This window comes from Oncorhynchus tshawytscha, linkage group LG24, assembly GCF_018296145.1.
Source record: "Oncorhynchus tshawytscha isolate Ot180627B linkage group LG24, Otsh_v2.0, whole genome shotgun sequence".
NCBI lineage: Eukaryota > Metazoa > Chordata > Actinopteri > Salmoniformes > Salmonidae > Oncorhynchus > Oncorhynchus tshawytscha.
This window is the reverse complement of record NC_056452.1, coordinates 7380512-7397727: the sequence shown is the minus strand read 5'-3', so window position 1 is coordinate 7397727 and position 17216 is coordinate 7380512. Positions and strand designations below refer to the sequence as shown.

Here is a 17216-nt window from a genome sequence, read left to right as displayed (position 1 = left end):
TCTATCCTTTGTCTGCTCCCATCAGAAAGAACTTAACAGATGAGAAGATAGACCCTTGAGGTGTGCCTGTTACGACCCTTTCAGCTTTTCAACTCTTTTACCCCCCTCCCCCTCTCTCTCTCTCTCTCTCTCTCGCTCACACCAGTGCAATCAAAGGAACGGGAAAGGTGGTCACTATTTTAGGTTATTGGGGGCGCAGCCAGGGTCCCGGAGAGCGAGTTAGCCTATGTCGCTGATAAGGCTCCATGTCCCCAAAATGTTGTCTGTTAACGTTCTCTCTGTTTTGAATCTATAGATGGGGATCCAGATTGTTTTGGTGCTGATTGCCCTTGCATGTGTTCCCTGTATGCTGATAGTGAAAACTATGGTGCTTCGGCGCCAGCACCTGTGGAAAAAGCACCTGGTATGTTCATCAGATCTAACCTTTAACCTTTACGACTCTAGTTGATTACCTGTTTTTGAGAACCTGTTGTCATTTTCTTTCGCTTTTTTCGTGGCCTTTCGTTTCTATGGACTGTATGTTGTATTTCTGTAATGTTGTGCTTGGTTGTGTTTTGCCATACAATGATGCTTAAAGCATGCCTTGGAAAATCTGTGAAGTAAAACAAGTATATTTACTTTGCTATATTTTGATAAAGGATTACAAAGAGATTAGAAATAATTTAGCTGCATGTAAAAAATATTTATTTTGTTATTTGATTAACACAGGGCTAGCTTTGCTTGTTTGGCATATTAGTGGCACCTAACAAGTCTCCAATTTGTACAATATTCCCCATAATTTTAAATATTTGACATATATTTTCCATGTCTTTTTTTCCATATATTTTACATGTATTTTGCATACATGATTAACATTTTTACATGTATTTTACATATATTTTACATCTTTTTTTTATATCAATCTGCTTGTTGGGTGCCCCCCTAAGTGCCAAACGCAAACATAACACCCCAAGGCGTGCTTTAAGCCAGACACAGATCTTGTGGCTTTTGTATCTAGTCACAGAAGAGGGAAGAATGCCCTGCAGAGAATCTAGAGCAATCTTTAGAGCAAACAGGCGTGTCCTCATCAACCGGACTCACCCAACAGGGCACACAGAAATTCGGAGGGGTGCGGGTGGGCAACGGGCCCACGGAGGACGAAGCTGGTATCATGGACCACGACGCGCTCTCACAGCACTCTGAGGACGGAGACGAGGTGAGCCAAAGGGTTAACTGACCACGTACCTTTCTGACATGTTGGCTATGAAGTACCATAATTTCAGACTGAAAGTTAATTAAAAAAAAACAAATCTGAGCTGGATATCTATCATCTGGTTTTCTCTCAGCTTAGAATAGAATCGAATATCTTCCCACTTCGGACCTTTCTTCCTTCTGCCGTTCTAAAACATGTATTATGACCTTTCACCCTTTCAAACGTCGTATCTCTTTCTCATTAGAAAGCACTTTGTTCCCCTCGCTCATTTGAAATCATCCCGTTCTTTATCACACCGTTTAAAGACCTCTCGTTCATAGCTACAGTGTAGCTCTTCCTCTGGATCTTTCTCTCAAACCATTTGAAACCCTTTAAAAGGAATGAGTCTGTGGACCTTTTTACGGAATTTGTGGTATCTTTCTAGACTACAGCACGTACTGCCTCACTCTATTCCTTATGCAGCAGCAATGACTTGCTATAACCTGTCGCAGCTACATAAAACCCATTAATGTACCCTCACTACGTAGCTTTGTTAGATCGTCTTCCTCTTAGACGTGTGTTTCAAATAGCAGCGCTTCTTTCTGTGTGTTATTGAGTGAAGGGGGGGGGTACAAGTGAGGGCAGGGGGGATGGAATGGAAGAGATAAGAAATGGATTTTCTGTTTCACAGTGGGTTCAGAAAAGTAAACAGTGAGGTGATTTTGCATGAGAACCAGCCTCAGTGAGTCATTGCATCAGGGAATGGAATTTGGAAAATATTGTTTCTGAGTCAGAGGTTCTGGGGTTTTTCATGTAGGCCTAATGTTACATTATATATCCTGGTAAGAGGTTTGTTTTTACAGAGAAAGTGTATTTGATAGTCCAATAAGAGTATACTTTGATGATTTCTTATGAAAAGGTTTGTATGTTTACAAAAGAATTGCTGGCTTGTTTTGTAATACAAACTACGACTACTATGAAATGTGATCATGTACTGTGTCCAAGATGACATAATTTCATTGTGGGTGTTGGGAGCATCTTTTAAAGTAATCATTCACTGGAAGGCCAACCAGACATTCTCTGGCACCTCTTCTGAAAGTTTAAACATTTAGCAAAATGCTGGATTAACTAAAACTGTTATTATGTTGTCGCAAAGAGCCATAGAACGTTATGCAATGCATGCTATTCATTTTTTTGTGATCATTTTTGCCATCACGGTAGTCAGATAACAAATTGCTTCCTGAACCCTGCCACTAACCTTTGACCTCTGCTTACTTTCAAGCATGCAGAGGAGGAACCGGTAAGAGCCAGGCCGTGCATCCCGGCATGCTGTGCATCTGCCTGTCCCCAATGACAGTATTCTGCGCCCTGTCTGTTTACCCAACCTGCCTACCTACCCACTCTCTGTCAACCACCCAAGAATGACGTGTGTGTGCATCAAATCAAATCAAAGTTTATTTGTCACGTGCGCCGAATACAACAGGTATAGCACTTATAGTGAAGTGCTTACTTACAGGCTCTAACCAATAGTGCAAAAAAGGTATTAGGTGAACAATAGGTAAGTAAAGAAATAAAAACAATGGTAAAAAGACAGTGAAAAACAGTAGCGAGGCTACATACAGACACCGGTTAGTCAGGCGGATTGAGGTAGTATGTACATGTAGATATGGTTAAAGTGACAATGCATATATGATGAACAGAGAGTAGCAGTAGCGTAAAGAGGGGTTGGCGGGTGGTGGGTGGCGGGACAGCGTGTGTGTGTGTGTGTGTGTGTGTGTGTGTGTGTGTGTGTGTGTGTGTGTGTGTGTGTGTGTGTGTGTGTGAGAGTCTATCAAGTCTATCAAAAAACAGTTTTGATTGGATTCCCTTTCATTAACTAACATTTAGCCATACCATCTGATTGCTCACTTTTTCTTTTTCTCTGCATCTCCTTTCTCACCAATCCTCAGTCCATCCATCCCCACCAATGTGCATTGAGATATCAAAAAGGCATGATTTTATTGTTGCTGTAATGTTTTGCTATTGATATCTGGATGTTGGATGAAAACCAATATCTGAGCTATTCAGCTTCTTACATTTGCCATTGCAACATGTACTGTGCAGTAGTGTTGTTTTTCTTAGCGAATCACATTGGAAGCCCTTTTCAAGTAGAACAATGAGAGCCAGCGCTGGCTTTTCCGTGAACTGTGAGCGGATCGAAGGACAAAAGAGAGGGATGGAAAAAGGAAGCCTTGCCCTTGCCAAGCTAAACTGAATGATTTTGATTCTCATGTTTTTCACATCTCATACGCAAGGGAAGAAAGCCACATTACCGGTAGTTGTGGATAGATTAGATAAAGCAACCTCTTGAGGTACCACTCAGTATGGAATTACAGCATACTTACAGTCAACTGTAAAGTGAATTTGAACAGCACCAGCCAGAGTCATGTTCAGCAGGGCACACTGTAACGAAACCTTTTTGCAATGGAAAACAAAAATCTGTGTTTTTATTAGACAAGCTCAGGTGGTACCTCCCTGTTTCTTTCCTTTTTACTCTCTTTCAAATCCTTTTTTTTCTGTTTTGTTCCTACTGACCATGACCATAGCCTAGATCTGTGTAGCTTCCAGTGGAATGACCATTGTTAATAGTAGACATCTAGTTTCCATCGGAATGGCAGTAGGTCTTAGTGTACATGCTGTTCCAATGGAAGGAGCATTGATCTTAGAACACATCCCTGATGAGCACCTCCTCTCTCTGCAGTTTGACTTTGGAGATGTGGCGGTTCACCAGGCCATCCACACCATAGAATACTGCCTGGGCTGCATCTCCAACACTGCCTCCTACCTGCGACTCTGGGCCCTCAGTCTGGCCCATGCACGTGAGTGTTACCCACACACTGCACACACACACTACACACAGGTGAATATACTGTGCACGTGCATGTAACTACGTACTCTGTGCAACTAGAAATACATGTGCACGCACACACAACGAGTAGGCACGCACTCATAACACAAGCATAGTGCACATGCAATACGGTTATTTTCTATCTCTCACTTACTCAATCATGCACATACTACATGGCAAGAGGGTTGACACTAATTGGTGGATAACGACCTTCTGGTGGAATGAACGCCTTACAACGCTCACTTCTCACCTCCCTATCACCCGTCTGTCTCTTTCTACCTCTCTTTCCCCTTTCTATCTTTCTTTTTTTCTTTCCTTCTTTCTCTCTCTCTATCCACAGAGCTGTCGGAGGTGCTTTGGACGATGGTGATGCACCTGGGCCTATCCTCCAGGAGCGGAGGCGGCTTCTTCGGCCTGTCAATCATCTTCGCGGCCTTCGCCATGCTCACCGTGTGCATCCTGCTCATCATGGAAGGCCTGTCCGCCTTCCTGCACGCGCTCCGTCTCCACTGGTGAGTCTCAAACACGCACGTACACACTACACATACTTTGCCTTCAGAAAGTATTCTTACCCTTTCACTTATTACACATTTTTGATTGTGTTACAGCCTGAATTCAGAATTGATTAAATCGTTTTTTCCCCCCTCTCACCCATCTACACACAATACCCCATAATGACAAAGTGAAAACTTGTTTTTAGAAATTTTAGCAAATTGATTGAAAATGAAATACAGAAATATTCACACCCCTGAGTCAATACTTTGTAGAAGCAATACTTTGCAGCGTCTTTCTGGGTGCGTCTCTAAGAACTTTCCACACCTGCCCATTATTCTTTTCATAATTCTTCAAGCTCTGTCATATTGGTTGTTGATCATTGCTAGACAACAATTTTTTCAGGTTTTGACACAGATTTTCAAGTAGATTTAAATCAAAACTGTAACTCAGCCCCTCAGGAACATTCACTGTCTTCTTCGTAAGCAACTCCAGTGTAGATTTGGCCTTGTGTTTTAGGTTATTGTCCTTCTGAAAGGTTCATTCATTTCCCAGTGTCTGGTGGAAAGCAGACTGCTTTTCCTCTAGGATTCCTCAGACTTTTCCTCTAGGATTTTGCCTGTGCTTCACGCCATTCCATTTATTTTTTATCCTGAAACACTCACCAGTCCTAAATGATTACAAGCATACTGATAACATGATGCAGCCACCACTATGCTTGAAAATATGGAGATTGGTACTCAGTAATGTATCCTATTGGATTTTCCCCAGACATAACACTTTGTATTCAGGACAAAAAGTTAATTGCTTTGCCACATTTTTTGGCAGTATTACTTTAGTGCCTTGTTGCAAACGGGATGCATATTTAGGAATATTTTATTCTGTAAAAGCTTCCTTCTTTTGACTCAGTAATTTTGGTTAGAATTGTGGAGTAACTACAATGTTGTTGATCCATCCTCAGTTTCCTCCTATAACAGCCATTCAACTCTGTAACTGTTTTAAAGTCAACTTTGACCTCATGGAGAAATCCCTGAGCGGTTTCTTTCCTCTCCAGCAACTGAGTTGCTGTGTCTTTGTAGTGACTAGGTGTATTGATACACCATCCAAAGTGTAATTAATAACTTCACCATGCTCAAAAGGAATATTCAATGTCTGTCTTTTTTTTAACCCATCTACTAATAGGTGCCCTTCTTTTGCAAAAACCTCCCTGGTCTTTGTGGTCGAATCTGTGTTTGAAATTCACTGCTCGACTGAGGGACTTTACAGATACTTATATGTGTGGTGTGCAGAGATAAGGTAGCCATTCAAAAATCATGTTAAACACTATTATTGCCCACAGAGTGAAACCATGCAACTTATTTTGTGACGTGACGAAGTAAATGTGTTAATACTTTCTGAAGACACTCTACGTCTGCATACACACACATTACACACGCTCACAGACACCCCCACACACACATTACACACACACACACACATTACACACACACACACACACATTACACACACACACACACATTACACACACACACACACACACACACACACATTACACACACACACACACATTACACACACACACACACACACATTACACACACACACACACATTACACACATTACACACACATTACACACACACACACACACACACACATTACACACGCTCACAGACACCCACACACACATTACACACACACATTACACACACACACACATTACACACACACACATTACATTACACACACACACACACACATTACACACACACATTACACACATTACACACGCTCACAGACACCCAGACACACACACACATTACACAAGCTCACAGACACCCACACACACACACACACACATTACACACGCTCACAGACACCCACACACACATTACACACACTCACAGTTACCCACACACACACACACACACACACACACATTACACACGCTCACAGACACCCACACACACACACACATTACACACACACATTACACACACACACATTACGCACACACACACACATTACATTACACACACACACACACATTACACACACACACACACACACATTACACACACACATTACACACACACATACACATTACATACGCTCACAGACACCCAGACACACACACACATTACACACGCTCACAGACACCCACACACACACACACACATTACACATGCTCACAGACACCCACACACACACACACACATTACACACGCTCACAGATACCCACACACACACACACATTACACACGCTCACAGACACCCACACACACATTACACACGCTCACAGACACCCACAAACACACACACATTACACACACTCACAGACACACACACATTACACACGCTCACAGACACACACACACACATTACACACACTCACAGACACACACACACACATTACACACGCTCACAGACACCCACACACACACATTACACACGCTCACAGACACACACACACACACACACACATTACACACACTCACAGACACACACGCTCACAGACACACACACACACATTACACACGCTCACAGACACCCACACACACACACACATTACACACGCTCACAGACACCCACACACACACATTACACACACACGCACATTACACATGCTCACAGACACCCACACACACACATTACACACGCTCACACACACACACACACATTACACACACACCCAAATTACACACGCTCACAGACACACACACACACACACACACACACACACATTACACACACACACATTACACACGCTCACAGACACCCACACACACACATTACACCAGCTCACAGACACACACACACACACACACACACACATTACACACACACACACACACACATTACACACGCTCACAGACACCAACACACACACACACATTACACACACACACATTACACACGCTCACAGACACCCACACACACACATTACACACGCTCACAGACACCCACACACACACACATTACACACGCTCACAGACACCCACACACACACACATTACACACACACACACACACGTGTACACACACTTACAGTCAACACACACACATACACACACACACACACACACAATGACAGACTCTGTATACCGTATCCATGGCCCTGCTCAACCTCCAAATTGATGCTGTTCAGATCCCTTGGGGATCTGCTCATCTGTTTTCGTGTAAACTCACAGGAGAGCACACATGGTCTGGAGGTGGAGTGGAGTGTGGAATGTGATGGGTAAAGACTCACTGAGTGAATCCAGTGCCTTAGCAGAGGGGAGTGTGCCACTGACTGATGATCCAGTTCACAGCCCCCACAGTCTATCTTGGCTGCATCCCAAATGGTACCCTATTCCCTACATAATCCACTACTTTTGACCAAGGCCCATGTGTCGGGAATAGGGTACCATTTGGGATGCAGACTAACTGTCCAGTCTTCATGCGATACTCCATTTTTCACTTTCTCCAAAGTGTCCTTTTCCCCCTGAGTTTTCCAGTGCTAGAGGTCATGTGGAAAAATAGCTCTGCGCAGTGTAGCCAAATAGACATATACTGTAGGTAGACAGGCGAGAGGCGATACTTTTAAGAATGGGAAAACTAAATAAACAAAAAACTCACTATCATTCTTTTTTACTTTGTTAGTGGTCTATCTTTCTTAGGTAAAGGTTTTTGGCATGTTATGTACAGAGTTGGGTTTATTTTCTTAAAACCTTCCTCGTCTGGCACTGGCTATTAAGCACTAATGACCATCTTACCTCATGGTTGTGAAATGAGGTATAGGAGAGTGTGTTTTTGTTGGATGCCAGTATAAGCCTAATGTCTTACGCCTGCTTGCCTGCCTTTGTACTGTAGTCTGTCAGTGTTGGAATGGTGCAGTGCCATACCGCTCTCTCTCCCAAACATCCGTCAGTCTATCAGCTCCTCAAAATGGCCTTCAGGGAAATGCTATGTAGACCACCTCACATAAGTAATGGGTGCATTCAAAATGGCAACCTATTTCCTATAGTGCACTACTTTTGACCAGGGCCCAGCTAAATATATTAAAGGCCCAATGCAGAAAAAGTTTTGTTTTTCTGTGTTTTGTATCATATTGTACTACAGCTGATGAGAATATATATATATATATATATATATATATATATATATATATATATATATATATATATATATATATATATATATATATATATATATATATATATATATATATATATATATATATATATATATATATATATATAGTAAATGAAACTGAATATATATATATATATATATATATATATATAGTAAATGAAACTGAAAACTATCTGTTATTGGCAGAGAGGTTTGGAACTCTCTTTCTTATTGGTCTATTAACTAATTTACCTGGGGATGTCACCGGGCAGACCAAAACTCTATCCCACTAAAACAGGTTGAAATTTCAAGCGGTCTTTTCAAACAGCTCTTACACTAAAATGGCAATATCATAATTTTCACAATTTCATAGTATTATTCCAACATCATAGTGTGGAAATATACTGTAAATAAAACACAGGAAAATCAAGTCATGGACTGCATTGGGCCTTTAAATGCTGCCCTCTCAACTCTGACAGCTAAATATTTGCTGTGGCGGTGGGACATTCCTTGGCACTTCCCGTGCTTCCCTCGTATGGCTGTCAGCTGAGGCCGGAGAGGAGGAGCGGGAATTGGGAATCCACTCTTTGTTTTTTCAATGCATCAAGACATCAGGTTGCGTTCCAAATGGCGCCCTATTCCCTACATAGTGCTCTGCAGTACTTATGACCAGGGCCCATAGGTCTCTGGTCAAAAATTGTGCACTATATAAGGAATATGATGGCATTTGGGACACAGCCCAGAAAGAGTGACTATACCAGAGCCTGACCTTGTTCGTTTAACTCTGAAGTTTCTCACCTTGGCTTTCGGTAACTTGACTGAACATAAAAATAAATAAATAAAATAAAAACTTGACTGAACATGTAAACATTGAAGTGAACTTCTAAATTGTTCAGCAGAGGAGGATATAAAAATTGAGTTTTTGGGTGCACAGAGACCAGAGTCACTATGTAAAGGTGGTCAGTGTACGTCACATTGGTCTGGGTTTACCGATGATTCTGACAATAACGTCCATAGCCTATATCATTCGAAGCATGCACCATTGATGTTTCTGGTCCTGGTGCCATATGAAAAATACCACAAACCTCTTATTTGAGAATAAATGTAATCTCTCATAATGAATGTCATTTTAATATCTGGTTGGGTTGGGTTCCAGTTCCAGTGTAGATGAGGACGGGAATGATAAGACGTGAAGGGTCTCGTCTGGTCGTCTGCCTCTGGATGCTGTGCTTATTTCGGCCATATTTGGTCACCACCGCTCTGATACGACGTTCCATTCCAGGACGTTGCCCCCTAGGCGGCAGGTAACCCAGCGGTTCGAGAGGCGAGACAGCCACCGGAAGGTGAGAGCTGGCAACAGGAAGGTTGCTGTTATCAGATCCTAGACGCCATTGCCTGCCCTTGAGCAAAACACTTAACTCCCCACAACAACAGCTCCCTGGGCACCCAGTGTGTCAGCCCCCGCACCGCTCCAAAACCTGTCTATGTACAGTGCTTTTAGAAAGTATTCACACCCCTTGACTTTTTCCACATTTTGTTGTGTTACAATGTGGGATGAAAATGAATTTAATTGTAACATCTTTGTCAACGATCACCACAAAATACTCTGCAATGTCAAATAGGAAGAAAAATTCTCTATATTTTTGTTAATTCGTGGAATATAAAACACTATCTTGATAAGATAAGTATTCAAACCCCTGAGTCAAAACATGTTAGAATTACCTTTGGCAGAGATTACAGCTGTGAGTCTTTCTGGGTCTCTAAGAGTCTCTAAAAGCTTTGCACACCTGGATTGTGCAATATTTATCCATTATTCTTTAAAACATTTGTCAAGCTCTGTCAAGTTGGTTGTTGATCATTGCCATTTGCCATAGATTTTCAAGACAATTTAAGTCAAAACTCTAACTAGGCAACTCAGGAACATTCAATGTCGTCTTGGGTAAGCAACTCCAGTGTATATTTGGCCTTGAGTTTTAGGGATATTCAATGTCTGCTCTTGTAGAAAAATCTCCCTGGTCTTTGTGGTAGTATCTGTGTTTAAAATTCACTGCTCGACTTAAGGACCTTACAGATAATTGTATGTGTGGGCTACAGAGGGGGTGTAGTCATTTAAAAATCATGTTAACACTATTATTGCAAACAGAGTTAAGTCCATGCAACTCATTATGTGACTTTTTAAGTACATTTTTACTACTCAACTTATTTAGGTTTGCCATAACAAAATAATTGAATACATATTGACTCAATACATTTCATCTTTTCATTTTTAATTTGTAAACATTTCTAAAAACATAATTCCACTTTGACATTATGGGGTATTGTTGTGTGTGTAAGTGGCACAGAATCTCAATGTAATATGTTTTAAATTCAGCCTGTAACACAACAAATGTGGAAAAAGTCAAGGGGTATGAATACTTTCTGAAGGCACTGAATGTGTACTGCATGTACAGTATGTGTATGTACAGTCGAAATGTATTCAGACCCCTTCACTTTTTCCAGATTTTGTTATATTACAGCCTTATTCTAAAATTGATTAAATCGTTTTTTCCCCTCATTAATCTACACACAGTACCCAACAATGACAAAGCAATAACCGTTTTTCACATTTACATAAGTATTCAGACCCTTTACTCAGTACTTTGTTGACGCACCTTTGGCTGCGACTACAGCGAAGAAACAGAGAAGATACGTCTGGTAAGACGAGGGGCAGGGGTGTGTGTCTATTTGTCAATAACGGCTGATGCGCGATGTCTAATATTAAAGGAGTCTAGTGGTATTGCTCGCCTGAGGTAGAGTACCTTATGATAAGCTGTAGACCACACAATCTATCAAGAGAGTTCTCATCTATATTATTCGTAGCCGTCTTTTTACCACCACAAACCGATGCTGGCACTAAGACCGCACTCAACGAGCTGTATAAGGCCATAAGCAAACAAGAAAATGCTCACCCAGAAGTGGCGGTCCTAGTGACCGGGTACTTCAATGCAGGAATACTTAAAACCGTTTTACCTGATTACTACCAGCATGTCACATGTGCAACCAGAGGAAAAAAACTCTACACCACCTTACCTCCACACACAGAGACGCTTACAAAGCTCTCCCTCGCCCTCCATATGGCAAATCTGACCATAATTCTATCCTCCCAAGTTTTCCTGCTTACAAGCAAAAACTAAAGCAGGAAGTACCAGTGACTCGCTCAATACGGAAGTGGTCAGATGACATGGATGCTACGCTACAGGACTGTTTTGCTAGCACAGACTGGAATATATTCCGGGATTCATCCAATGTCATTGAGGAGTATACCACCTCATCGGCTTCGTCAATAAGTGCATCGACGACGTCGTCCCCACAGTGACCGAACAAACGTATCCCAACCAAAAGCTATGGATTACAGGCAACATCCGCATCGAGCTAAAGGCTAGAGCTGCCGCTTTCAAGGAGCGGGACACTAATCCGGACATTTATAAGACCTCAGACGAACCATCAAACAGGCAAAGCGTCAATACAGGATTAAGATGTAATCCTACTACACCGGCTCTGACACTCCTCGGATGTGGCAGGGCTTGAAAACTATTTCGGACTACAAAGAGAAACCGAGACGTGAGCTGCCCAGTGACATGAGCCTACCAGACGAGCTAAATGCCTTTTATGCTCGCTTCGAGGCAAGCAACACTGAAGCATGTATGAGAGCACCAGCTGTTGCGGGCGACTGTGTGATGGTAGCCGATGTGAGCAAGACCTTTAAACAGGTCAACATTCACAAAGCCGCGGGGCCAGACGGATTACCAGGACATGTACTCAGAGCATGCGTGGACCAACTGGCAAGTGTCTTCACTGATATTTTTAACCTCTCCCTAACCGAGTCTGTAATACCTACATGTTTCAAGCAGAACACCATAGTCCCTGTCCCCAAGGAAGCGAAGGTAACCTGCCTAAATGATTATCGCCCTGTAGCACTCACGTCGGTAGCCATGAAGTGCTTTGAAAGGCTGGTCATGGCTCACATCAACAGCATCATCCCGGATACCCTAGACCCACTCCCATTCACATACCGACCCAACAGATCCACAGATGACGCAATTTCAATCGCACTCCACGTTGCAATTTCCCACCTGGACAGAAGGAACACCTATGTGAGAATGCTGTTCATTGACTACAGCTCAGCATTCAACACCATAGTGCCCACAAAGCTCATCACTAAGCTAAGGACCCCAGGACTAAACACCTCCCTCTGCAACTGGATCCTGGACTTCCTGACGTGTTTATCCCCAACACTTGGGCCTCTAAGAGGTGTGTGCTCAGTCCCCTCCTGTACTCCCTGTTCACCCACGATTGCTTGGCCAAACACGACTCCAACACCATCATTAAGTTTGCTGACGACACAACAGTGGTCGGCCTGATCACCGATAACGATGAGACAGCCTATAGGGATGAGGTCAGAGACCTGGCAGTGTGGTGCCAGGACAACAACCTCTCCCTCAATGTGAGCAAGACAAAGGAGCTGATTGTGGACTACAGGAAAAGGCGGGACGAACAGGCTCCCATTCACATCGACGAGTCTGTAGTGGAGCAGGTCGAGAGTTCTTTGGTGTCCACATCACTAACGAACTATCATTGTCCAAACACAGCAACACAGTCCTGAAGAGGGCACAACAACACCTTTGCCCCCTCAGGAGACATAAAATATTTGGGATGGGTCCCCAGATCCTCAAGAAGTTCTACAGCTGCACCATTGAGAGCATCTTGAATGGGAACTGCTCGGCATCTGACCACAAGGCGCTACAGGGGATAGTGCGTACGGCCCAGTACATCACTGGGGCCAAGCTTCCTGCCATCCAGGACCTATATACTAGGCGGAGTCAGAGGAAAGCCCCAAAAATGGTCAAAGACTCCAGTCACCCAAGTCATAGATTGTTCTCTCTGCTACCGCACGGCAAGCGGTACCGGAGCGCCAATTCTAGGACCAAAAGGCTCCTTAATAGCTTCTACCCCCAAGCCATAAGACTCATGAACAATTAATAAAATGGCCACCCGGACTATTTATATTGCCCCCCCTACATGCACACTGACTCGATACCGGTATCCCCTGTGTATAGCCTAGTTATAGTTATTTTATTGTGCTACTATTTTATTATTTTTTACTTTAGTTTATTTGGTAAATATTTTATTAACTCTTCCTTGAACTGCACTGTTGGAAAAGGGTTTGTAAGTAAGCATTTCACAGTAACCTGTTGTATTCAGCGCATGTTACAAATAAAGTTTGATTTAATTTGATTTTTCTTTGTCACCAACCTGACCAAGGCCCTTCTGCTCCGATTGCTCAATTTGGCCAGGAGGCCAACTCTAGGAAAAGTCTTGGTTGTCTCCAAGAACACAGGAGGCCACTGTGTTCTTGGAGACCTTCAATGCTGCAGAAATGTTTTGGTACCCTTCCCCAGATCTGTACCTCTACACAATCCTGTCTCGGAGCTCTACGGACAATTCCGTAGAATTGAGCTCAATTTCGAGTGTCATAGCAAAGGGCCTGAATACTTATGTAAATAAGGTATTTCTGTTTTTTATTTTTAGTAAATTTGAAAACATTTCTAAAAACCTGTTTTCACTGTCATTATGGGGTATTGTGTGTAGATTGATGAGGAAAAACATTTTTGGAATCCATTTTAGAAAAAGGCTGTAACATAACAAAATGTGGGAAAGGGTTAAAAGCGGAAGTACGATTTCAGTTGAACCTTGTGTGCAATTGATTATCATTATCTTAATCCATCTGCCCTTGCTTATTTCCCTTGGCAGATTTGATAGAACTGTGGGAAATCAGTATGATGGAAACTAGTTGGAGCTATTGCTTCCTTCCACCCATCCATGTATCTCAGATCTGCCAGAGGAGTGAACGAGGACAGAGGAGAGAGGGAATGAAGTGCAACCTCAATCACTGGCAAGATACTGCCCCCCCTCTCTGGGGAAAGGGATGATCGACAAGTGGCTAGCTACATGTAGCTTAGCAGTATAACATCAGGTTATTTAAATCAAATGCAAATGGAAGTGTTCCACTTTTTAAAAAGCCATTTTATCCTTTTCTTAATGTAAATAATGTTGGGTAAGCACAAAAAAAAGAAGTTGACTTCACTTGGTTTCTCACCAGTTGTCAGCAAGTGGATGATGCTGTGTATGTTGCTTTCAGCCAGTTGAATAGATATTCAGCAACTGTCGGTAGGACAATCCAGCTTGAAAGCGAAGTAGGGACAGCAGTTGTTCCACGATTTAAAATGTTTCTTCTTTAAGGTTTGTTCTCATTCAGAGAGGAGTTGGTGTTACTGCCAAGCATCTGGCCTCGTAACTGAGGAAGGAACATGCTGCTCGTTAAAGCCCGAAATGTGGTATAATGGTGCCGTCCAAAGACCGTCCAAGTTTATTTGAGGGTTTTTGACTCATGTCCAGGAAATGTTGGACGAAGTATCATAATTGACTATGATAATTTGTAATTGGTCTTGACATTCGAGAGGCAACCATTTCTTTGTTTTGTGTTGTGGCAGCTGGCTCGAGGCCTCGTCCCAAAACTCCATTGACCTGTTCAATAAACCACTGATCTTTTGCGTTCCTTTTTGTCTCTTTTTTTAGGGTGGAGTTCCAGAATAAGTTCTACACGGGGCAGGGCTTCAAGTTCGTCCCCTTCTCCTTCGAGAGCATCCTGGAGGGGCGATTTGACGAGTAAACCAGCTCGGCCACATCCCTGACAAATCCCAGACGAACACCCCCTCCCACCCCCCACCCCCAGACTTTTCCCCTCTATAAACGTTTCTGCATGGACCCCCAAACTGCAGCTCTCTTACCCCCTCTAGGAGCCATGTTGTGACGTGTTGGTTTCGTGAGTTGTGTGTCTACGCTCCTCTTTGCCCCACTCCAGCCTCGCAATGTTGTGAAGTGTTGTTGTTGTTTTTCCATTTTCACGAAACTCCCTCCTTCCTTCCGTGATGCCATAAGAAGTTGCTACATATTGTGTGTGTCGCGTTTCACCCATGAGCTTATCAGTCGCTTTTCATTCATATGAAAGATGGTCATGGAGTGTTTATTCCAAAATGCATGGCTATGTAATGACAGCTGTTGACAACATGTGTATGTAATGATGCTATCCCGTAGCACTGCTGGTACTTACATCATACAATTTTGTGAAAGTGGTGAAGAGAACAAACGATGGGTCGGTGACAAAGTAGCAACACTGTCAAGTTTTATTCTCTGGCATCCTATGGCATCCTATGGCATTCCCTCAATGTGACTGGTGTAAAATGTTCTGGTATATCTATTCAAAGAGAATGTCCCCTGTGTGTTGTGGCTCTCCCTGTATATATTGTTTTGTGCAGCATGATCTAGCTACTAGCGTGACCGTGTCAAGAGGAAATCATAACAGATGCTTCCTGCTAAGGATATGACCAAATTGAGATGGGGAGATTATGGGGACATGTTCAGGAGCAGTTTGATTTGACTGTATTTTCTGATCCCGCTCCGTTGAGGAGCAGGCAGAGCGATATTTCAATCAAAACATAAAATGCCTTTCTATTGGTTACTGTACTGTACTCATTTACTTGCCCCTAACTCGCAGCAACTGTATTGTTGTTTATGATACTGTAGTACTTACACATATATTATTTTAAATGCTAGATTTGTAGCCTATTCTACCCTCAAACTCATGTGATGAAAACAACACTCTCTTTGGTTCATATCGGTGGTTGTGTGTGATGTGGGCTGTCAAGTAATGAAACATATCTATCAAAATACACACATTAAGTCGTCTCTAGTACAATCCTATGGTATGTAGTCATCGGCAAATATTTATTTTGTATTATTTTGGTTCTGCGAATACATATTTTAACTGGTTGTCAATGTGGTCATTTGAATGGTTGCGTTGTGTTCATAGTCGGTGTGTACATGTGCGTGTGTGCATGCCTGCAGAAGGATTGGCCTATTTAAAACAAAGTCCTGTTGTTAACGGTCAAATTTACTCTGCAGTGTAACATGTGCTCTGTCAGTTGATGTTTGTACATGATATCAGGCAGATGTGTTTGTGATGCTAACTATTAAAACAAAGTGTTTGGGGGAATGGCCCTAGTGTCCTCACTTTCATATTGTGATTGTTATTCATTGTTTACAGTAACTATAGTTTTTCAGAGGTATACCCATCAGCTTTAAAAGATACTTCACACTAATGACAATATTACATATCGGTTTCCTTACCCTGTAAGCAGTCTATGGAAGGTAAGACAGGAATCCATGCTTTGGTTTTGTGTACCTGTCTACTGTCTCCAAATGCTAACTTTTTAGCATAGACTGCTTACAGGGTAAGGAAACCGATATGTATTTGTGTAATTTGGGTGAACTATCCATTTAACAGTCATCGATACCTCAAATTCCCATGGTCAAGCACATACTTCCATCCACCCTCATCATCCCTGGATTTCTGAACTCACTTCTTAGGGTTCCTGGTTTTTTGATTCCATGGTCTATTGTTGAATAGGTCAGTAATTGATTTCCATGTATGAAGGTAAAGCCCTCGGAGATTTAC

General features: G+C 42.4%; 1 protein-coding gene across 3 annotated transcripts in view; it reads left to right on the top strand.

Moving 5' to 3' along the window:
* LOC112223786 (V-type proton ATPase 116 kDa subunit a1) overlaps nt 1-16771 on the top strand; it is a 40043-nt gene extending 23272 nt beyond the window's left edge. For 2 of the 3 annotated variants that reach the window (XM_042305256.1, XM_042305257.1), the window contains exons 17-22: nt 296-403; nt 998-1195; nt 2454-2471; nt 3912-4029; nt 4399-4570; nt 15278-16771. In XM_042305256.1, the coding sequence (XP_042161190.1) occupies nt 296-403; nt 998-1195; nt 2454-2471; nt 3912-4029; nt 4399-4570; nt 15278-15371 (708 nt within the window). In that variant the 3' untranslated portion in view covers nt 15372-16771. The remainder of the gene's footprint in view (nt 1-295; nt 404-997; nt 1196-2453; nt 2472-3911; nt 4030-4398; nt 4571-15277) is intronic. The other variant, XM_042305258.1, reaches the window with a different exon arrangement.
* Nucleotides 16772-17216: the final 445 nt, after the last annotated feature.